This window comes from Triturus cristatus, chromosome 4_1 (assembly GCF_964204655.1).
Source record: "Triturus cristatus chromosome 4_1, aTriCri1.1, whole genome shotgun sequence".
Lineage (NCBI taxonomy): Eukaryota > Metazoa > Chordata > Amphibia > Caudata > Salamandridae > Triturus > Triturus cristatus.
The window spans coordinates 396,577,468-396,601,160 of NC_140585.1; the positions used below are offsets into that span (position 1 = coordinate 396,577,468).

Consider the following 23,693-nt stretch of genomic DNA (forward strand, 5'->3'; position numbering starts at 1 on the left):
ATGAATTTGGTTTACTCCTTCAGAATATTTCATTTTTGAGAGTTCCACTTCCCCCATCAAACCCTATATTTCTGATGTTAGAATTGCACTGTACATTTGTATTCAGGGAATTGTTTGGAAACACAATGGTTACATCTCAGGACTATTCAGGCTCTATTGTTATAAACTTTCAGGCTTGTAACTTCATTTTATGTTGTTTTTCCATCTTCTCTTTGTTCTTGGTATTTTTATGGTTTGTGTATGTTTCAAAATGGAATTCATAGTACCTTTGGTGATTTCTGAAACATTAAAAGTTATATTTATGCATCATCTTTCCCTTTGCTAATATCCCAATTATTGATAGAAACAAAATATTTAATTATTTAGTGATTTGCAGCTTGAAGTTGCACAAAGTTGTACGCAATAAATACTGCCATTGACAATAAATAATACATGATAAGTTGCAATATGGTCCTAACGGTGTGGGTTGGGAATGTAGAACACAGAGTATTGAAGAGTCACAAAATCATGACCAGGATTTAGAGGGGAAAAATAATGAGAGGTAAGTTTGTAAAGATTTTCTATAACTAACTCCTCATATACGTACTTTGATTATATATATGTACATATACATATATATATATATGTGTGTATATATATATTACCTACTGGCGGTCGCCAGTAGGTAGTTATAGTTAGGACCCCTTTTCCATAGGAAAACCTCAACATTCTATTTTGAATAACTTTGGCGCCGGTCGATGAATCCTCGCGAATTTCTCAAAATAGGTGGGGCGCTACGCTCCGCTCCTACCCTGAAAGTCTCGGGGGGATCCGTCAAGCGGGGGCTGAGATAAAAGGGGGGTCCCAAAACGCGTTTTCCCCATGCATTTTTCCATAGGACCTTTAGAACGAGCTACAGCCCGAACGGCTGAACAGAATTACTCGAAATTTGGCAGAGAGGTAGTCCCTAGGTCAAGGAAGTGCCTTTTGTAGGTTTGGTGTAAATCTGTTCAGTAGATTCTGAGAAAATAGCCTTTAAATCAATATATATATCTGAGCCCGCTTACGGTACGCTTACCGTACGCTTACCGTAAGCGTACGGTGGCGTGCGCGAGCGCGATTCTGATTGGCTCTTAGATCTTAGTAAACATTCGAATCGGCCGAAACCAGGAAGCGGCGGAAGCCATTTTGTGTATTTCACTCAGGAAAAAAAAGAGTGAAAACAAGAAAAGGGGGCAATGAGGAGAGTTACAGACCCCCTTACATTTGTGAGGGGGACAAAGAAGGACTGTAAAGTACAAAGAAAACATTTATTGATTTTAAAAAAAATCACGGGGTACGCGTACGGTAAGCTTACGGTAAGCGTACAGTAGAAAAAAAAAAAAAAAAAAATGAAAATCAGATTTAAGTGTTTAGATATTAGGGGGCTCTAAAAAGAGCCGTTGTGTTTATGAAATGATTTTTTAGTGGTACCTACAAGTAAGTACCGATGCAGAGTCTAAGGTTCAAGAGGAAGACTCTGTTCCCTTCATCATTGAAGTGCACACCATCTCCTCTATAAATGTCTTGCATGTCATAACGCAAGTTGTTGTGGTAAATGGCACCCATACCATAGTCACGGAGGAAAGCAGAAACAGATTTGTTGACGTGCTTTCTTGCTTTGTCATCGCACCGCGTGCCCACCGTGCGTGCACGGCACTAACTGCGTAAAGTGGGCGCGCGGTGCGCGAAGCGCACCGCGTGCTCACTGTGCGCGCACGGTGCGCGAAGCGCACCTTGCGCGCACGGAACGAACTGCGTTAAGTGGGCGCGCACGCCACGAATGGCGTAAAGTAACTTAGCATTTAAAAAACCGTGCAAATTCACTGAAAAAACCATAGGTTTCACACACGTTATAGTTAGGAATTAGCATTTAAAAAACCTTGCAAATTCACTGAAAAAACCATAGGTTTCACACATGTTATAGTTAGCGGAAATTTTACTGATAAAAAACCAATGAAATTCCCCCGTTATAGTTAGTGCAGGCAACTATAACTCACGCGACCGCAATCTTCTGCTGATGACATATGTGTCTTTATGAAAAAAAATATTTGTAATATATGTATAGCTAAAAATGTATGGAAGAAGACATGGGCAAATAAGTGTCTAAATACAGTATTAGCATCAGCAGAGGATTGCGGTCGCGTGAGTTATAGTTGCCTGCACTAACTATAACGGGGGAATTTCATTGGTTTTTTATCAGTAAAATTTCCGCTAACTATAACATGTGTGAAACCTATGGTTTTTTCAGTGAATATATGTGTGTGTGTGTATATATATATATATACATATATATATATTAATGTCAAGGTACGTATATGTGTAGTTAAGAATAGTAAATCCATACCTCCTTCAGTGCACTTCTCTCTTCAATATTTTGTACCTCGATATTCCGGTCATGATATTGTGATCCTTCGATAGTCTGCCATCGATATTCCCTACCATAAATGGTGCTAACATCAAGCACTGAACAATATGCAGCTGAGAAATACATATATTGGAAAGAAAGAAAGTTTACATGAACTGACCCCACTATTTTAAATAGGTTTTATCAACATTGTACAAGAGACACATTGAGGGTAACTTATCCTAGTTCATAACCAAACTAACAAGGACATTAATTTTTCTAGTTGCAAGATAAATATAGATAAGGTTTGCTAATGGAATTGTTTTGTTTTCTTTAATTCATATGTTTATTAAAATGTATTTGTGAATGTCACTTTTGTTGACAACGGAATGACAATGGAATGTTGCATCATGAGCTAGCTCTGAATTCAAATTTTCTGTAAATTATGTCAATCATTTTAATTGAATGAAAATAATGAGTTTCTAATTCACTTTTAATTTAGGAGCTGACATCTCCCCGTCTCATCAAAAGCCATTTGCCATATACCTTCTTGCCTTCCGATTTGCATAGTGGAGAGTCCAAGGTAACTTGCGATACTTTGATTGAGAGTGCACAAATTACTTGAGTTTCATAAAATGTGCAAGAAACCAATCTAACTAGCTTAACATCACTTATTCATAGGTAATATATATGGCTCGCAACCCTAAAGACCTTGTGGTATCATATTACCAGTTTCATCGTTCCCTAAGGACCATGAGTTACAGAGGAACATTTCAAGAATTCTGTCGAAGGTTCATGAATGACAAGTGTAAGAAAGGACTTACCAAACTTTTTTTGTGCATTAAATTAGCAATGCAGCGAATGTCCTTGATAGGTGTTTGTGTATATCTGTGAGTGCAGTGATGCATTTAGCTGCGAGTCATACTGTTAATTCTACTAATTTTGAAATGTGATGTTAGTCTCTGAACCTATGGTGCTAGCGCGATAAATTAATAATTTGTGGAATTGTTCCGGTTGTTTTTCAGGACAGGAAATTCAAAAGTATCTATACAACTAAGACCTTGGTTTATGCCCATAGCATAGAATGAAAATCGACAAAAGTTTACTTTGATTTGTTAGTTTCTACAGTTTGAATGTGTGGGTGGTGTATGAGATACGTTATGTACAGGCCTTCATTTGAAGCTGTAATAGCAACGATCAACTTCCAAATCCAAATTTTTAGGAATAAAATGTGCAAGTGCACGCTATGCAGATTTTAGCACTGTTTAGACCACCATACCCATACAAAGATGCTCAGCACAGTTATTACTGTTCTCACTAATAATCTCTGATGCTTAAAGTGTCAGGAAACATTAGTTATGTCTCCTTTTCCTTTCACAAACATAGAAAAAAGTTCAGTTATATTATCCTGCTTGATCATCAACACTGAAGACACATTAGTGAGTTATAGCGAACATGCTTAATCTTGGTAGACTAATAGATTTCTCTATGCAACAAAAATAATGTAAAATGTATAATTCTGGGAACTGGTAGCCACAATGTTAGATTCTGTGTTTTGGGAGCATCCTCGTCCCTGGTCTTTCGTATGTAAACAAGTGTTATAGTTCTTGTATGATGTATGTGCTGGTTTACCAGACCAGCAGGGTTATACATGGATTGTGTTGCTGCAAAACAAAGGGTTTGGCATGAAAATGCAGATGAGTGATGCTAAGTGCTGCAGCATTAGTCAGATGATTCTGCCCAATGTTTTCAATTTTTCGTTGCTATAACTTTGAAACCTATACCCGCCTAAATAATAAAAAACATAATGACTTTTCAAACAGTTAAATTGCCAGTGAAAAATGTTGCCAAGTTGGAAAATCACTTCAACTATTTACAGGGTTGATATCAAGCAGGTTTTAAGTTGGTGAGCGCCTTTTGTGTTAATTTTTGACATTGCTATTTTGCAATCGCTTCCATTTCTATGTCGCTAGACTACTTATATCGCTTGATACTCTTCTTGTCAATTGTTTTGTTTCATGTGGTTCATTCCTCTGTATTGCATGTATCAAGAGCTTTATAGATTATCCTTTATCACCATGGATATCGGTATAATAATCAATGGATCCTGCTCCTGATTTCATGCACCTTTGAGTCTTGTAACCTTTCTTTTTGTTGCTATAGTTCAATGCAAAAAGGAGAAAAGAGAACTATGAAAGTGTGATGTACACATCCAAGAGAAGTTGAATGGGAAATGCTAATGAATGAGAGTGATTGTATAAAGTGCAAGTGGGAAATTTGAAACAGGGTCAACATGCCCTGAATTGTCTTTAACTATTTAAACCTTTGCACTGGTAATTGAATGCTTTGAGGCATTTCTGGGCCTATGAATAAATTAGGCCAAACCTGTTGTGCATCTCATGGTAACTTATTTCATTATTCTTTGCAATTACTTCCCCTTCGAAATCTATCACGGATTGGAAGTAGCTGGAAATATGGATTCATGGAAGGCGAATAGAGTTTATAATCCTAGTGTTGAGGGAGTCCTTGAGGTACTGAATAGATCTGTAGATATCTTGGACCATATTTCCCTTGTTTCTTATTGCAAGGTTTGTTACATGCAAGTTGAAAGCTTTCCCTACATTATTACTGCATTATTATTGCAAGTATTTGAATTTGCAAAGATTGCTTTTTGTAAAGTTTTTTTGAAACTCCACCAGTGCCATGAATTTGAACAGTATGTAAAACAAAAATTCCCGATGTAATATACCATAAAAGGTATTGTGTGGTAAAAAGCCCAACAAACCTACCATGTGCATAAGAATAACCTTCTGTAAAAAATGTTTTTTCAATAAAAAAACATTATTTTGCCAGACATTTGCAGAGGTGACAAGGGTGATAAACTTTGCATGTATTTTAAGTTGCAACGTTTTCCATCTGAAAATTTGCCAGTGAAATTGCAGTTATGTACCTCCTATATACTATTCTGTTTTCAAGTAATGCCAATAATTACCCCTGAGTGGTGTTTGACATCCTGAGAAGTCTGATGTTTTGGCTTTAGTGGGATGTGTGTGCTGTTCAAATAGCACATTTAACCCTGAGAATCCATTGTCAGGAAGGAGTCATCACTCTAGAGTTAGATCATATTACCATGTAGTCATGGTTTTCCCTACGCCCATACAGTTAAGACAATTGAATAATTAAATCAGCAATTAATTCCACTTGTTCCAGTCTACTGCGCAGCATTTCATTCCCTGGAGAGACATGGTAAGAGAGGTGCTAGCAGAGTCTGATGACCCGGCAGGTGCCTAGTTATACAGGATGCCCTCTTATGTTCATACTTAAGTATCAATTTTTCAATTTTAATTCACGTTTATTTGGACCGTAGATCCATAAACCAAACACACAATATATAAATTACATCTTAAAAAATTCATTTATTTTAAAATATTAAAATACATCTTAAAAACTCATTTAAACACGTTTATAACCTAAATTGCACGTGATCTATTTGTTTACAGCTCGATAAAAGTATTCAGAAGTACTTTCAATTTTTGCATAAACTTAAGTAATGAGCTAACCATCTATTTCTAGAAAGGACTTACTCGCATGTCAGATATTTTTACCTAAAATGTGTCTTGGCACGATAACATAGCAATTTAATAGTTTTTATTGTAGGGCCAATAAGAATACACTTCTTATACTTGCTGATTGTGCTACAGAAGTAACGTGTCACCAATCTTTCACACTATTCTGGACAGACAAGGTATTAATAAGTCCATAACAGCCTTGTCTGTGGCCAATTCCTGAAATAACAGTAAATCATGGCTTGCCTAAATGGGGTGCAGAACACTGATATACAATCTGCATGGGCCTGTCCATGCGTCCCCAAGAGGTGTGCAGGTAAAGCAGCTTAAAATCGATACAGGACAAGTCCTCAATGAGGGCTTTATTACCACACCAGTCTCACACATCATTGATGGAACCTTATTGTCAAAATGTCCGTGCATAATGTTTAATCTGTCAATTTCTTCAATAGGCAATGAGGACCTGAGAGTTCTGGAGCAATCCTGGTGTAGTGGGTGAGGGGCATGACAGAGTTTTTATTACAGCATCACTGCGTACCTACCTGCTTTGGCATTGAACACAATAGTTCAGGACAGCAATCTAGTGGAAGGTAAACAATTGCTCAAGATTTAAAAAATGGTCAGTGATCTCAAGGCCTGGACCATCGTAGGAGGAGATATTTTTGAGTGGTAGAATAGAGGTTTAGTTAGCTCTGATACAAATGCGTTGGAAGGACTTAAAGAGTAGACTTCTGATTTACGACCTTGCGAACCTGTGGGCTGACACCTGAAAGTGAGATAACCCTTACATCAGGGGTGTTTGCAAAGGCTTCATGGGATAAAGAATCTTGCATAGGCTTTGGGACAGCTGCAACATTTATTTTGCAAACTGTTAGGTACAAGGATCGATCATCAATTAGGATTAGTCTCAATGCCTATCGTCATGCAGAAAATTTATTATACTCTTTGTAGTTTGGAATAATATCAATAACCTAAATATTTAAAAGGATGTTTGAAAGGTTTAGGACCAGACAAAAAATATGCACACTCATTTGGACATATTTCATGCAGAACATTGCAAATGTGACGACTGTAACTGAGTGAAACTGCAATGTTTATCATTATGTAAACAGGAGGTAGAGTGAAAATGATTTAGTTTTTTGCACTGGGTGAAAATTTATAAATATGGCATTCAATAAAATCTGCCAACGTTCCCCTGTTATGCCAGCAGCTACAATATTGTAAAATGGATTTGGACCAGTTTTACTTAATACGTCTGTTCAATACCGCTATTGGTGTCATTTACAACTATGTCCACAGTAATTACCAAAGGCCTAAGCTCACGTGTGTGATTTCTGCAGTTTAAGAATTGCATGGAATAGAAACACTGGAACAATAAACATACATGATTACTTTATTATTAACTATTTTACAATACAGCAACCAGTTAATTCATTATTCCAATTTCATATAAAATTGTTGGGGGTTATAGCTTGCCTTCGCCTGTTCACTTAGGCCAATCCCTTCAAGCCTAAGCATAAGGCCCCTTCCACTATAATCCCTATCCTAATAGTAAGAAGGGCTTTGTATACTAACATTGTCATAGAATGTATCATAAGCATCATTGTAGCGCCCACGGTCAGGCATAAAGCTTTTATTTCTGTTGCTGTTTTGACGTCTTCTTTGTTCTCTCTGCAGTAGGATATGGCTCATGGTTTGAACATGTGCAGGAATTCTGGGACCACCACTTAGACTCCAATGTACTATTTCTGAAGTATGAAGATATGCACAAGGTACTGCTTGGGTGACACATCCTTGATCACCTGTTGTTGTTTTGAATTAAATGCTTAATTCTTGTTCCAAGTATAGCAATGCCATTAAATTGAAAAACTATCTTTGTTTACAACTATAACAGGATTGAACTGGATCACCTGATGTATTTATTGTTCTCCAGACAAATGCAAAAAGCAGTACAAAATTGCTTTACAGCACTTTTATGGAAAGTAGGCATCTAAAGAGATGTAAGAGCTCCGTAAGAGCGTACATCCCTTTGAAACCAACCGCTGGCCTTGAAGCATATTTTAACTACGTTAACAACCTTTACAAGCGCTACTTTATAACAAGCTTCAGGCTTGGTGAAAATATAGCATTACCTATGGTCATTCCTGAAAGGCAAGATCATTTCAGATATTCCTATCATTAGTCCCTTGACAAAATGCCCACAATTCACTCACAATCAACTACAATTCTTGTGTAAGTGTTTCTCTATGGTGCAGCCTAGATATATCGTACCTCTGTTTAGTGTTTTGAATTCTGAAGCTGTCAATCAACTTCTCTGCATTTGTCACTACTACATTCTCCACTGGCTTGTCATGCTGTGTGGATGTCCTTCTTTTTAACCCTAAGATACAGAGATACCCAACCAAAGTGGGAGTAATTCATAAGAGTAAGAACCAGTGGTTTAGCATATCTAGGAATAAGGATGGACTATTTATATCACTATTCATGATGTGTATAAAATATTTTTATATCTACTATTTTTACATAGCTTATTTTTTATGCTAACAAAGTGATTTATTATATAATTGTGGAACAATGTTCTGTGGGATGTTCTGTAATGTTTTATATAAGACAAATGTTGATTGATTGATTAATTTAGTGATAATAGTTCATTGTTTCTAACTTTATTCTAAGTCATTTAATATCTATGAGGTACCACTGAGAACTTAAATCTCATAGAACATCTTGGCAACTGGATCTGTTTTTGTGAAGTGAGTATCTAGAGAGAGTTGAATGGGAGGTGGTAGACATCTAATCGCTAGCATTTAAAAGATTATCTTCATAACCATATAGAGGTGTTTCTTGTGCTCATTCCTTTAATTTGAGGAGACTGATGAATACTACAAACAGTTCCAGTACTAACAAGAACAGTATCAGAGACAGCGTCTGCCTCTCTCTCATGCTCTGTGATGCAAAGCAACCATTGAAGATAAAACTATATTTACATATATCTGCACTTGGAATGTTTGGGCATACTTACATTAAAATGTAAATTTCTACATGCAAACAAGTGTAAGCTTTTACATACTGTATGAATCCACTGGTAGATGAGTCAAAATATATCTCCAATCTCCTAATATCTTCTTCCATGTTAGGCATTTCTTTTGTGCAGTGACAGGGATATTTATAGTACAAGTCGATGTTTACAATATTGATGTATTGCTAAGTTTAAGATAATTCATTTTAAATCATTTTAAGGCCAATTACACAATACCTTTATCATATCAAACAAAAAAACTCATAAAGCAGTGACAGTCTACAACACGGATCAGCAGAGCATACATAAGTAAGCAAATACCTTGTATTGCTCAGAGAATGACTGGAGAACATATTCAAAAAACAAAATGGGGGTAAGGGGAGGGACGGCGAATGACCCAGGACTTCCCACACTCCAGATCGTCCGACTGGATAAGATTCTGTCTCTTGCTTGGAAAGCAAAATACACATAACCTTCACCTTTTTCCACCGAAATGGGTTGACATCAGATAGATACACCACTTGAGGAGATACCTCAAAACGAAAGAGGAATTAAAAACTGCAAGCTGGATACCCAACCCCTCCCACCTCGTCTTTGGGATCTCTAAATTTCCCTGTCAGCCTCTGGCTGGGAGGATCTAAAGATTCTTCTGTTATGGTTTGTCCTCAGAATGGAGGGGAACCATATGAATCCTCTAGTCTGCAATGGTCATTGGGCTCTTACCCTCTCCCCACATCCCATCAGCAGCTGCGGTGGCAGCCATCAGTATTCCTCCTGTCCTGGCCAGAGGAGCCTTCCTTTTCTCTTTGGTCGCTTCAGGTGTTCCCTGCATCCCTCTTCTGTCTAATCTAATTTTCTTTCAGGAAAGAGAACAAGCTGTGATATGGGTACTCAATATGTCCACAGAAATGGTGTGAAGGCAACAGCAGGGCTAGAAGCTGATAGCAGATCTGTCCCGATATTCAGAAATGCAGCAAGGGGGCCCGTAACACACCCACTGAAATAAAAGACTGCCAATAAATTCCCATCAGTTAAAAGACAGAGATAACGATATGCTGAAATGATTTTGCCTTTGAAAGAGAAGATGTATGAAATTAGAACTGCACAACATTAAAAGATAAATATGTTTTACTTTTTCAGCCATATCCAGTAGAGCTGCTTAAATGCACAAAACATATTGCAACAACAGGTAAAAAAAATAATATGCCATTGATTATTCTGTTTAATCGATCATCAAGGATAAGAAGTGCTAAATGCAGCTGCAAAACATGTAAAAAATATGCGTCTTTATATAAGTAGGCATATGATATACACCTTAAAGAAGAATCTAAAACGCGCAGGATATGGGTTTAAATTCCATCAGGTGATTATCAGCCTGTCATTCTTCTGAGATTGACAGAATCGAAATGAAATGTATATTTATAAAGCTCGATTGCCCGGGGGCATTTTGGCACTGCTACTATATGAAGGCATGACAAAGAATCCGGCTATTTAACGAAAGAGCCATGTTTTAATGCTTTTCTGAAGGAGAGGAGATTTGAGCTTTCTTTCAGATTAAGAGGAAGAGAATTCCATAGTTTGGCCACACAGGTTATGAAACTTTTGACACCCCAGGAAGCTTGTTTAAACTTGGGAACGACAAAGTACTTGGCTGTAGCGTATTGAAGCGCTCTGGAGAGGGGGTGCATGGTAAACTTTCGTTTAATGTATTCACGGCCCGAGTTAAGCAGGGCTTTGAAGGCAATGCAGAGGGCCTTGAATTTGATAAACTTTTTAATGGGAAGTCAGTGCAGCTTATCTAAAGCCTGAGTGGCTGATTGGTGTCTAGAAAATCCCCCAATAGCAGACATGCTGCTGCATTCTGCAGAATTTGAAGTTTGTGGAAGAGTCTTTGCTGCAGGTTCAAAAAAAGAGCATTGCAGTAATCAAATTTGGATAAGACAAGAACGGTCACTATAGATTTCTGAAGGTCAGGGGGAATAAAAGGACATACTTTCCTAATAATCTTCAAGGTGAAGAAGGCTGAAGATGTCACCGCATTGACCTGATCGTCAAAAAACAGCTTATTGTCAAATAGAACCTCCAGTTTCTGGACTTTCCTTGCTGGGGTTGGCAGCATACCTAGTTCTTGTGCCCACCAACTGGGAGTCCAGAAGGAGATGTCATTGCCAAGGAGAAGAACCTTAGTTTTCCCTGGGTTAATTAGTTTTCATCCAGTTGTCAATTTGCTCCATGCAGCTCTTGAATCTGGCAGCTGTATTGTCTGGATTGCTAGATACTGAAACCACAATTTGTGTGTCATCAGCATACGAGATTACTGAGAATCTAAAAGATTTGACATGCATAGCCAGTGGAGTGACATAAAGATTAAAAAGGGTTGGACACAGGGAAGAGCCCTGAGGCACTTCATAAGACAGGAAGAAAGCATCAGAAAAAATTTGTTCAAAGAGATGATTTGTTCCCTCTCAAACAAAAAAAGGATTTCAGGAGAGCAAGTGCTGTTCCCTTAATGTCTATATTAAAAAGACGGTCAATCAACAGGTCAGGAATGACCGTGTAGAATGCTGCTGAGAGATCTAATAATATGAGAGCAGCCTTACCTCCCATGTTGAGTGTTGCTCTTAGATCTTCTCAGGCAACAATCAGTGCCGACTCGGTGCTGTGTTTGCTCCTAAATTCAAACTGTGTGGAATCAAGTAGATTATTGACGTCTATAAACAAGGGAAGTTCAAGGTTAATTGAATTTTTTCATTATTTTAGGTGGGGAATGGGAGATGTGAGATGGGTCTACATCTAATAGGATATTGAGGGATAAGAATACATTTTTTAAAAAGCAGGCGTATAGAAGCTCTTTTCCATCCTATGGGGAAGTAGCCAGAGTTGATCATATAATTAAAGATGTTAACAAGATGAGAACTTATGATCTCAGGTGCTAGATGTATAATCTTTGGAGGACATGGATCCAAAGGAGAACCTGATTTGGTAGAATTGTCCAAGCTTAACACCTGTTAGGTGCTAAGCAGCTATCACCTACCCAGCCGGATATTGGACAGACTTTCCTTTGTCTCTCCGCTTTATCTCCCTCCAGTTACCCTTTTACATTACCCCCTTACCCTTCTACACGCCACAAACCAACTGATGTAACTTGTAACTGATGTATCTTCTGTAACAATGTGTAACTTGTAACCCATGTAACTTTCCTCATGTAAAGTGCTCTGATACCTTCGGGTCTAGTCAGCGCTATATAAAACTCAAGTCAATAAAAAGCTTTTTTTTTTAAAGCAAGGAGAAAGAGCACAGTATTTCTGAACTAATGGGCAAGATATTATCATCCTGAGATTCTAAGGCTAAGAGCATATTTGTCGCAAAGGTATTATAAACATCCTCTACTTTAGCCTGAAAGAAAACTGCTAGGGTATTGCAATAGGCTTGGGTACAGTTGGTATTATTTTTCTCAGGTAGATTGGCAAGTTGCGCAACTGTCCTAAACAGTTCTTTAGAAGAGTTCTTAGAGGTCTCAATCTTATTGGTGAAATACAGAGTATTTTCCTTTGTGATCAAGGCTTTGTAGTCACCAATAGACTGTTCGTAAGTGTCTCTTTCCAGAGGATCATAGTTCTTTCTCCACCTACACTCCTGTCTCCGGCAGAGTTATTTCTAACCTCTGAGTTTATTGGAAAACCAGGGTTCTGGCTGGGTAATTCTCTAGTTGGTATATGTTCTTTCTGGCGCAAGTAGATTTATCGCCAAGCCTAACCATATGGATTAGTCCGAAATGGCTTACTCAAGATCTTTGATGACAATAGCTTAGATTTGGAAAGCACTAAGTTAAGCTGGGAAGAGTCAATATTGTGCCATGCTCAACCCTTTATGGCAATGGGGGAAGTATTGACTACCGACTGTATGCAGGGTATTTTAAGTTCAAACATAACTGCTCTTGCGATCCAACATGCGGTCTGCTGCATGAGTTGGTGCATCTGCTAGTTTTAGTAAGCCCAAAATAGCCACAGTATCAACAAAAAATTCAGAGTGTTTGTCAGCAGTGTTCTCTAAGTAAAAATGATAGTCTCCTAAGACCGTAAAAAATTATAAGTTTGAACTTGATTCAAGTAGCAGTCTAAGGGCCTGTGTGAAAAAAGATCTGGGACTAGAGGGGAGATAAGCAGAAAGCCTTTGTATGTATAATGTTTGGTTCCCTCTATTTAGAACAGGAGTGCCTCGCATTCGAGATTTGTGGGTGCTGCGAAGAAGGAGGCAGTGAACTGATCACGATAAATTATAGCCAATCCTCCGCCCCTCTTACTGACTCTGTCCCAATCTAAAAATAGATTACCCTGGTGGGATAGCCAAAATCAGATCAGGGCCTGAAGCAGAATTGACCCACATTTCTGTTATAAATGCAATATCAAGGTTGCGGGCATGTAAAAAGTCTGCAAATTAAATGTAGTTCTTTATTAACGTTTTAGCATTAAGCAGCGCACAGGCAATGGTATTCTGTCTAGCCTGAGTATTAGTTTCAGCTAAACTGCTTAGATTGTTAGAGCCAATTGTGTAATTTGTGAGGGTAAGAATGTATTTTTGGCATTTCAAGGTGTCTAAGATGCAGTGAAGCTCCAAAGTAACACAAGAGGAATTCTTACCTGATGTGTTAAGCGGGAAGAGTTTGTTCCTTTAATAACTCAACACGGGAGGCAAATGGAACTGAAAAGGAGCATGGGGTCTGGCACCAGGCGCGATCCGGGCATGGTTTAGATTGAGTATCACTACAGAACATTTACAGTGCTGCAAAGTTTTTAAAATCTGCTGTAGCAAATGCTATGTGGTATACAAATTAAGAACAGGTGTCAAGCAAAGTTTATGTTACAATGCATAACATACTTCTACGCTTGCTAGAAGAAAAGTTTTAAAATGTACTGAATCGGTGAAACTGCTTTTTAAAAGCATAGCCCTTTACATGAATCTTACATCTTCCTGATTAATGAAGTTATGCTGTGTGTTGTGGAGAAATGGTGATTATTTAGAATTAGGATCTGTGGAGCACTATTGTTTCATTTAAGAGCATCTTAATTGATGCATTTCAGAATCTTTCTGGTATACTGTGAGAAATTGGGTTGTTGGTTGGCTGGGGTGTGAGCCCTGGTCAAGCAGCAACCCAAATTCTGGTCAGAGTAAGACACAAGCAAACCTCAAATTAACCTGTGCTGAACCCCATGGCAGCTTGGAACAGAGCAGTCAGGCTTTACTTAGAGGCAATGTGTAAAGTATTTGAGCAAAATTTCAAACCGTAAAATAGTGAAAACACCACACAAAAAGATCCACTACCAAGTTAGAAAAATAGAGCAACGTTTAATAAATAAAACAACCAAAACGACTAATCCAATCAGTTTTTGAGCCTTAAGTCCCGTTTACATTGGAGAGTATCATGGAGAGCAAGGAGAGCGTCGCTGATGGGGGTTGGCATGGCATGTAGAGCATGCCAGTCACCGCAAATGGGCGGGCCGTTGCTTCACAGTCCCCCGTGGCTGTTAAATGCTTGCTGCGGGAAGAGACAGACTGGGTGCGGCTCACTCTGATTTTAGATGTGAACAGCTCAGTCTTGGTGTGAAAGGGTCCGTTTGCTGTCGTGAAGAGCCCAAAAGCTCGATTTAGGAGTCCGCGAGCCACACCAAGGGTCCAGGACCTTAGAGACAGCACTGGGGGTCAGGAACTCACTTCAGCTGGGTCCAGGAGCTGGTTGGGGAACCATTATGTCCCAGAGGCTAGGTTCAGGAGGCCAGTAGACTAGCTCTTGGAATCACTCTGGGGTCCTGGGTTTAAGATGAGGTTGAGGCCAAGTTCTTCTTCCCCAGGCAAGAGAGCAACAGGAAGCAGATCAGCATAACAGGACAGTAGTTCTTTCAAAGCAGTAGTCCAGCAGTGTGGCAGTCCTTGTAACAGCACAGCAGTCCTTCTTCTTGGCAGAGTATCCACAGGTCCAATTGTTGCCAATATAGGAAACTCAGCTCAAAAACTCTCCATCTATAGTGAAAAATGAATTTCACTACAAGGACATGTAAAACTTATAATGTTCTTCTTTTCAAATGCTTACTTACATGTTCATCTTTTCAAATACATTACACCCTGCCCCCTGGGCAGTCCAAGGCCTGCCATAGGAGTGATTTATATGTATTATAAAGGAAAGTTTGTGCCTGGTAAAAGGTTTATTTTGACATGTTGAAATGACAGTTCAAACTGCACACACAGGTTCTGCAAAGGCAGGCCTGAGACATGTGTAAGGTGATACTTAAGTGGGTGGCACAATTAGTGCTGCAGGCCCACTAGAAGCATTTAATTTACAGGCCCTGGTCACGTGTAGTGCCATTTTACATTGGACTTACAAGTAAATTAAATATGCCAATTGGGTATAAGCCAATGTTACTATGTTTTAGACTCTTTAGAGAAAGATCACAGCACATTAGAACTGGTTAGCAGTGGTAAAGTGTGTAGAACAAAGTCAACAAAAACAGGAGGGCTGAGGGCAAAATGATAGGGGAAAACAATGCCAAGGATGACAGGTCTAACATACACTTTTGTTAAGTGATGCACTTTAAATTATTGTACCCTTACTCATGTTTAAAACGTTGCATTAAGTGAGTTTGAGTGACTTTGTATAGTTATGTAGTGCACAGTACAGAAGTGTCCTAAAGTGTTCTTTTTCATGGTAGGATTTCTGAAGGTGAGGGTATGTGGATATAATATTATGTTACATCTAGCTGAAGAAGTAGGGAGATTGGCAAGTAGAGATAGCCTTTAGAGAGAGCAGTGGTCATAAGGATTAGAGATGTCAGGCCCTTAATAATGGTTTAATAGGGTTGGGGTTGTCGTGCTAGGACAGGGAATGCTTAAAATGCACGATACTAAGGTTACCTACTATTTGCCTTTGAGTAACTGCTTCCAGCTCAGATGAGACACTACTCTATCTCAAAAATCAAATGAGGTTGGGATTAAGTTTGCCGGCGCTATCTATTGTGCTCAAAGTCTTGCCACAGCACAGTACACTCTAGTCTGTATGCAAACCAGTCTTTTGTTATCAAAGTATGATTCTCCCATGTGCCAAAACGCTTCCAATTGTTCCTATCTCCCCTGTAGGAAGTCTGTGTCATTCATTCACCATTCTTTCTGGAAGTACTTTGTCATGAAGAACATTCCCCCCCACCCCCCCCCCAAGTTTTTTTTAACTTTATGCTCACTTCATGACTGTTGCTATTATTTTCACCAAAGATTAGAATAGAATAGAATAACATAGATTATTCTACGGCTAACATGTCAGGCATTGATACAGTGACTCACTGATCAGAAATGTGTGCACAGTCTTTTCCTGTTTCCCAACAACACAGCCTGGGAATTGTACATGTTTATGGCAGTGAAATGAACTCTCTGGTATTCTTTAGTATATATTTTATCTAAAAGACAACTGTCAGAGGATGAAATGAATGTACTTGAAATAGGGCTGTTTTTGAGGATTATAAATAGTAAGGAAGGAAGAAATAAGAAAGGAGAAAAATATTGAATCCAATAAATGGGATGTTGGTGATCAAATGGAAGCTATCCCCAGTGAATTATCACAGAGTTCTTTTATGGGTATAATTACTCTTCTACCTAATACAGATAGGTCAGAAACAATCAAAACTGATGTAGTCCAAAATTTAGGATTAGAGCTTTCTATGGTTCCTCCAGTGGAGATGAAACGGAAATATAAAATGTTCCATATAAGGAAGACTTCAATTTGATTGAAGTATTTAACAAAAGTGCTATGATAGGTTTGGAACAAATGTGCTGATACATCCATTGTCATAAATCAATTTTTATGACTTTTGTCATAAAACATGTAGAGAAAGGGTGTAATGTAGTAACTTTAGATACCGATATTTATGTGACAGAAGTGTGTAAACATCTGCATGATAAAGAAACATATACTAAACTGACATGTGAACTCACTATTGACTATTTAGAGAAATTGACAGATCTCATAGACCCCTGGTCAGCATTGCAGGTTCTAACTAAAGGTGATGTTGGCTATCTCATAAATCAAAAAACATAGCACCCTTTTATATACTTCAAAAATTCAAAGTTTACTAGATTACCTACTCTCCTGCCAATTGTTGCCAATATAGGAAAGTCAGCTTAAAAACTCTCCATCTAGAGTGACAAGTTTATTTGACCTTTTAACCAGTGCAATGCCTGGTGTATATTATTGACGTTAAGGGTAAGTGGCACAGTTTATATGTTTGGCTCTGGTAGCAAATGCCTACTTTTTGGGTGTTCTAAGTAATGTTATTGAAGTAAGTGTGTGTGTGTGTGTCTAAGTATGTTGGTGGGTATCACTAAGCTATTGAGTTTTGATCTTCAAAAGTAGCATCTTATCTTATTTCTACAGGATCTTCCTACGATGGTCGAACAGTTAGTAAGGTTCCTGGGAGTGTCTTACGACAAAGTTCAGCTTGAGTCCACGGTAGAGCACTGTCACCAACTCATTGACCAGTGTTGCAATGCAGAGGCACTTCCAATTGGCAGGGGTAAGTGTAACTGTTTCTCAAGTCAAAGTGAACGTCCTCAGTCCTGTGTACTGTTCAATTGAATAATTGTTTAAAATATTTAAAACAAATAGGTTTACAGTTGAAATGTTTAGCTGTTAAATCGGTTCCTCCTTACTGTGTCTCCTCTCACTGTAGGACCCTTCAGCATCGTTCAGCAGTGAGTTCCAATGCAATTATCAATCCCCGCCGCGGCACACTAGCACCATGGCCAAACAGCATTGTCCATATTTAGGTCCAGTAAAATGGGAGGCGCAAAGCATTAATTTCAATGAGCGGTTCAATGACACAATTTATACAGATGGGAAATAGATGCACATTTTGAGAATTCTCAAACTTCACAAATGTTTTCTCAAGTTGTCTTGTATGACTGTATGATGATTAGTCAAAAATACCTTTCTATGTATGTAAATTAGCTTAAAGTTCAGTCAGTCATTTAACATACGTTGGCAAACGCTATATGTAAGCAAAACAGGACAAGCAAACTTTTAATGTTAAGGAAAGTTTAGAGTACAGCCACCTCCAGCACTTCATACTTTCTGTCATTTTTCATGATTTCCAGCAGATTGGTGGAGGGAGACAATCAAAGAGATAGTTAGATGCTTACAATTAAGAACTCTTGGATCTGCGAATCACAGTGTAATGAGGTAAAGTGTGGTGGAACAAATTGTGCAATGATGAAAACGAGAAATTAGCTTTGTGCGAAGTGTGGTAAGTCAAGCCAAAAACTAATAACCAGCTGTGCAAAGTAAATTGCCATGTGCACACAGAAATCTGGTTCTGGCAATGTTTTAGGAGATGTTAGTGTCAGCAATATCCGTTGGATATCCCAGCGAGGAGACTCTTAACCATTGAGAATGAGAGCCAAAAGATAGTGTAGACCCTCTCCATCCATAAGAACCTCTGAAATATGTCCAAGCCGGCCAACTCATTGGTTGTAACACAAAGAATATCTACTCATAGTGGTACCACCCTTCTTTCCTCTATGCCAGCTCACCTTGCAGCCCAACCCCAATCACACACAAAGAGGCATAAAAAGATGAACTTCACAAAGGCCTATTAGGAGCAAAAACACTTTGTTGTTTACCGATCACAAGACTAGTCATACACAAAATTAAGACTGGTCACAAACAAAATTAAGACTGGTCACAAACAAAATTAAATAAAGAGAAAATACTGGGTGCCGTGCAACACTTGTTTTGTTAATTTTAATTAATTTCGGAATTATGTTTGGATGTGCATGTCGTCCTTTCGGCACCACCTGTGGTTTGAAGAAATTATGGTGATTAGTTTAGCTGATGAATTCAGTGCACAAACAAGCCATTTTAGTTAGGGCCTTGCAAAACCTAAACCCATGTACCAACATTTATCCTGGAAATCCTCGTATTATCTTCTTTCACGTTAAGGTGGTTTAGTTGGTCAGTTCATATCATGTAGGAAAGCTAAGGTAAGTCTAATTCACAAGGATGTACTTAGCAAAATATTGTTTTATTAGTCTTATGTACACCTAAATGTCTGAATAAACAAAGCTTAGGTACAACACGTGAAATATGTAAATGCAACAATAAAAAACTCCACTGAGGTCTTTATTTAGTGGGAGACAGCTGCAGCAGTTGAAGGAACCTACAATCTGCCAAGTAAATACCTTTGTCTGAGGTTATTTTTACTGTTTTCAGCTACCATAGTTTTCATGGGTTGGTGTCCCTGTATCTCTCTGCTTACTCTCTATATCATATCAAAGGTTTCCATGATTACACAAAATGCACTAGAAATGGGTCCGGTGGCAGAAATACACTGTGCATTTACCAAGAGATTACACTTTGCATTACTTACTTACATTACTTACATGATTATTTAAGGTTATAATGAGTTATTGACATTAAAATACATTCACAAAGTGAGATATGCTTCTAATCACAGAATGTCCCAAATACGATAAAATTTTGAAGCACAAGCCATTTGGGTCCGGTGGCAGAAATACACTGTGCATTTACCAAGAGATTACACTTTGCATTGGATACACATGATTATTTAAGGTTATAATGAGTTATTGACATTAAAATACATTCACAAAGTGAGATATGCTTCTAATCACAGAATGTCCCAAATACGATAAAATTTTGAAGCACAAGCCATTTGGGTCCGGTGGCAGAAATACACTGTGCATTTACCAAGAGATTACACTTTGCATTACTCAAGGGCAACTGAACCACAGTAGCATGTTACATCTAGTCTGTCAAAACAAAGACCAATTTAATCACAAAGTAACAATAGGAGAAGATCAGAGTGCCTTTGACTATTATAAAAATCATGCAGCAACAGAAAATAGGCATTGGCAAAGCCAATAGGTCTCACCTATGTGAGAGCTATTGACTTTGCCAATGTCTTTGAGCTCTGCTGTACAGCAGCCTGGCTAAACGTTAGTGGCATGATGTAGAGTAGAGTGTCATAGAGGAGAGTGTCATAGAGGAGAGTGGGGTAGAGTGGCTAGAGTGGCGTGGCATATACAGGCATGGCGCGGGTGGAGTGATGTAGACTAGCATGCAGTGGAGTGGAGTGGCGCAGAATGAAGTGGTGTAGAATGGAGTGACGTAGGGTAGAGTGGCATAGATTAGAGTGGACTGGCGTATAGTGAAGTGGAACACCGTAGCGTGTTGTACAGTATAGTAGCAAAAAGTAGAGTGGCATGCAGTGTATTAGAGTGGCATAGAATAGAGTGGAGTGGTATATAGTAGATTGACATAGAACAGAGTGGCATGGACTTACGTAGAGTACAGTAGAGTTGCGTGGAGTGGCATAGGATGGAGTGGGGTAGAGTGAAGTGACTAGAGTAGAGTGGTGTAAAGTGGAGCAGCTTAGCATGCCATTGTGTGGAGTGGCATAGAGTGCCATTGTTTGGAGTGAAGTAGAGTAGAGAGAAGTATTGTAAAGTAGACTGGTGTAGAGTGGTGTGGCATGGAGTGGTGTATAGTGGTATGGTGTAGAATGGAGTGGCATAGAGTGGAGTAGAGAGGAGTGGCATAGAGTAGAGTGGTGCAGCGTTGAGGTGAATGCCTTAGAGTAGAGTGGAGTGTCATAGAATAGAGTGTCGTGGATGGGTTTCCCCCCACAAAAAAATTGGAAAACAGACCAAAACGATGAATTTTACAGCACATTTTTCATTACATATTCAATTGTATCAACTTTCAAAGCACAGTAAATAGTAGATGATGACCTTAAAGAGCACCAGGTTACCAAGTGGGGGAAAAAAAGTAGGGGAACTGTGGGCGGAGAATCAGAGGGTTGGTATAACCCAAGGATTGGATCAGTGGGCAGAGCCAGAGGTGTGGCAAGAATGCGCAAACATCCCAATTTTTAGTATTTGTTTGGCATTTCACTGCCCAGTTTAATCAACCAATGGATACACATGATTATTTAAGGTTATAATGAGTTATTGACATTAAAATACATTCACAAAGTGAGATATGCTTCTAATCACAGAATGTCCCAAATACGATAAAATTTTGAAGCACAAGCCATTTGTCGCCGAGCCATGGAGTTTCTGTCATCAGCACATCTCCATTTTTCCACAACAGCAGTTCAAACACGAATGGCAAAATATCATAGTTTGCAAATGTTTTCTATATAATCATGGCTCTGCCGTATTTGCCTCATAATGCAAGATCTGCTGCATGATCTAACCATTTAAACTAATAAATTGTTTAAAGCTCAAACGTATTTTTATTCAAGTCAGGGATTGGGGGAGTAAGAAGTGATTTTGATCCATTCAGCTTCCTATTATATAATCAAAAATCAAAAGGGGGAATGGATCACTTGTACCTGCCACCAGGGTCCATTATGTTCTATCCATCAGTACTTCGAATGGAGTACTTAAAAAACCCTCATTCACGCAGGTAGCTCGTGCGGCGGTATATCTTGGTTCTCCGCCTTTGTTATGTGCGTGACAGCATCATCATAGGGTCTCTTTTTATGCTTCCTCCACCTGGAGGGAACCACTGGTTTTTCAGTAGTGATCAGAAATCAAAAAGTGAGTGAAAAGTGAGGTGTGGTGCTCCTTTAAAAAGTGATCCTCATACTGGCCAAAAATAACAATTTTATTCTGTCTGGTGTATGGGAAAACTATATAAAAAAAGTTAAGTGCAGCGAGGGCTACTTATCAGTCCACCGCACTATGGTCGACATGTTTCAGCCCGGTGTTCGCCCATGAAGGGTCGTTGGGCTTTGTTCACGACCTAAGAACTGTGCATAAATTGGATATTTACCAATTTAGGTAGTCAGAGTAAATACCCTGAAGTTAAGGTCAATAGTACCTAGAGGAAGAGACAGAAAGTGAATTATCTTAAGTGCGATAAATGTGAGTAGAATGTTGATGCTCGTAAAGGTTCAACTTGAATCATAAAGTAAAAAGTAACAATCAAGAAACTTTCATGATGTACGCAATAAAAAAGGTGATGCTCGTCATTGACCAAACATGGGACATTAAAAAACTACAGAGAAGAGGAGATATGTGGCAATCCTTTAGCCCATAAAGCATACTTTAAAAATGGCAACTCTTTAAATGCTGTTGACCATGGTTTTTGTGAGTTGTTACCAACTATTACAATTAAACATCATTGCACAGAGTCACTGTTGTTCTAGGGTGTGCTGCTTCATAGGCCTGCCCGCAAGACTGGAGGTGACCTTCAGTATGGATTGTGGTGGACAAGCCTTGAAGGTTAAACCACACTTGCCACTGCTAGGGTCCACCTGCTGGTGCTAAGACACCAGGGCTTCTAAGGTCTTGCGATGCCTTCTAAGGTCTAGCATGGGATTGTGCTCTCTCAAGAGAGTGGTCTGATGGACTGGTTATTAAGGTTGAAGCTGGTTCACCAGGTCCAAATTCAGCAGCTCTGGTCATAGTGCCCCAATCTCTCCTCCACTGAACTCCATACTGCCCCACTGAGAAAAGCTCACACTGCCTTCAATTACAACCCAATTGTTGTCAGCTATAAACACCTGGATGCGGCTCAATTTAAATGACGCACTAGACAAGAGCAATATGTGGCCTAAAAAAACAGTAACAACATCCTGGAAAAGCAAACACTCATAGGGAATGCAAAATTAGCAAACCATGTGAAATGTAAGCAGAAACAACATGGTTAGCTTAGCGCCTTTACACTCTCTATTCAGAAATCAGGGAGTGCTTTTGCCTGAAAAGTTGAGGACATGACTACAGGGGCCTGAATGGACCCATTTCAATGTCCATTGCTTATATCCTTACAAGACGTAGGCAGTATGGTAAAAAGACCACATCCCTGGACGCAGAGCCGCAGTACACATTCCAATCCACACATTGCAGTACCTCCAGGAGTGGTGTACTAGTTGCAAGCCCAGGGAAAACAAAAATAGCGCTTCACTGGCAAACTCTGTAAAAGTGATGCTAATGTGTTTGGGTGTAAATAAAATCAATCTGGCCAGTTTTCTACCACTCTGTCTTACTTTATTTAGTTATTTTATCATATTTTTAACCTTTTATATGATGCACCTTGGAAATAAAATAACAGAAAAATACGACATTTCCAGCAAAAGTGTTTTTTCTTTTTTGGATCCATTTCACAGGGGAGCAAATAAAAGAAAGGAGAGGAAAGAGAAAGGGGACGCACATCGCACCGTGAACTAGACTGTCAATCAGCGCTGCACAGTCACTCAGTCCTGCGGCTTTCAGTGTCAGGGCCGGGCTCCACATCGCGTGTCAGGCAGTAGGCGATAATCATAAACCCGTTCTGGGTGCACTGCCAGGCCTGAGCCTGAGGCCAGCCACCACCTCGCTCCCTGCTCACATTCAAATTAAGCAAGCGACAACAACAAACTAAAGCCAGTGCAGTGCCACTGTGCTGCGGAACCGGGCCGGGGCCTAGTAGTAGCCCCCTTGCCCCTTCCTTCCTTAGGCCCCTTTTGCCTTTGAAATTTCTGGTCTGCCCCAGCCCAGTCGCGAGTCGCGCCCCCCGGCCCAATGCCCAGGCCCACTGCCCAGACACTACAGTGCCACCACGCCACCCATAAATCAACAGATCTGGCCAGGAAGGAACAAATAGCATAGCACTCACCTGCGTGCGGCACTGGCAGACAGGGGGAATTAGATTATGGGGTGCTGAGCAGCCGCTCGCTTTCCAGTCCCTGTCTCCTTCTGGCCT

The 23,693-nt window shown here is 39.3% G+C and overlaps 1 protein-coding gene across 1 annotated transcript in view; it reads left to right on the top strand.

Annotated features, from left to right (window-relative positions):
* Nucleotides 1-23,693, top strand: part of SULT4A1 (sulfotransferase family 4A member 1) — a 142,870-nt gene that overhangs the window by 112,729 nt on the left and 6,448 nt on the right. Inside the window, exons 3-6 of the mRNA XM_085652466.1 lie at nt 2,868-2,948; nt 3,047-3,173; nt 7,609-7,703; nt 17,364-17,502. Coding sequence (XP_085508592.1) covers nt 2,868-2,948; nt 3,047-3,173; nt 7,609-7,703; nt 17,364-17,502 — 442 coding nt within the window. The remainder of the gene's footprint in view (nt 1-2,867; nt 2,949-3,046; nt 3,174-7,608; nt 7,704-17,363; nt 17,503-23,693) is intronic.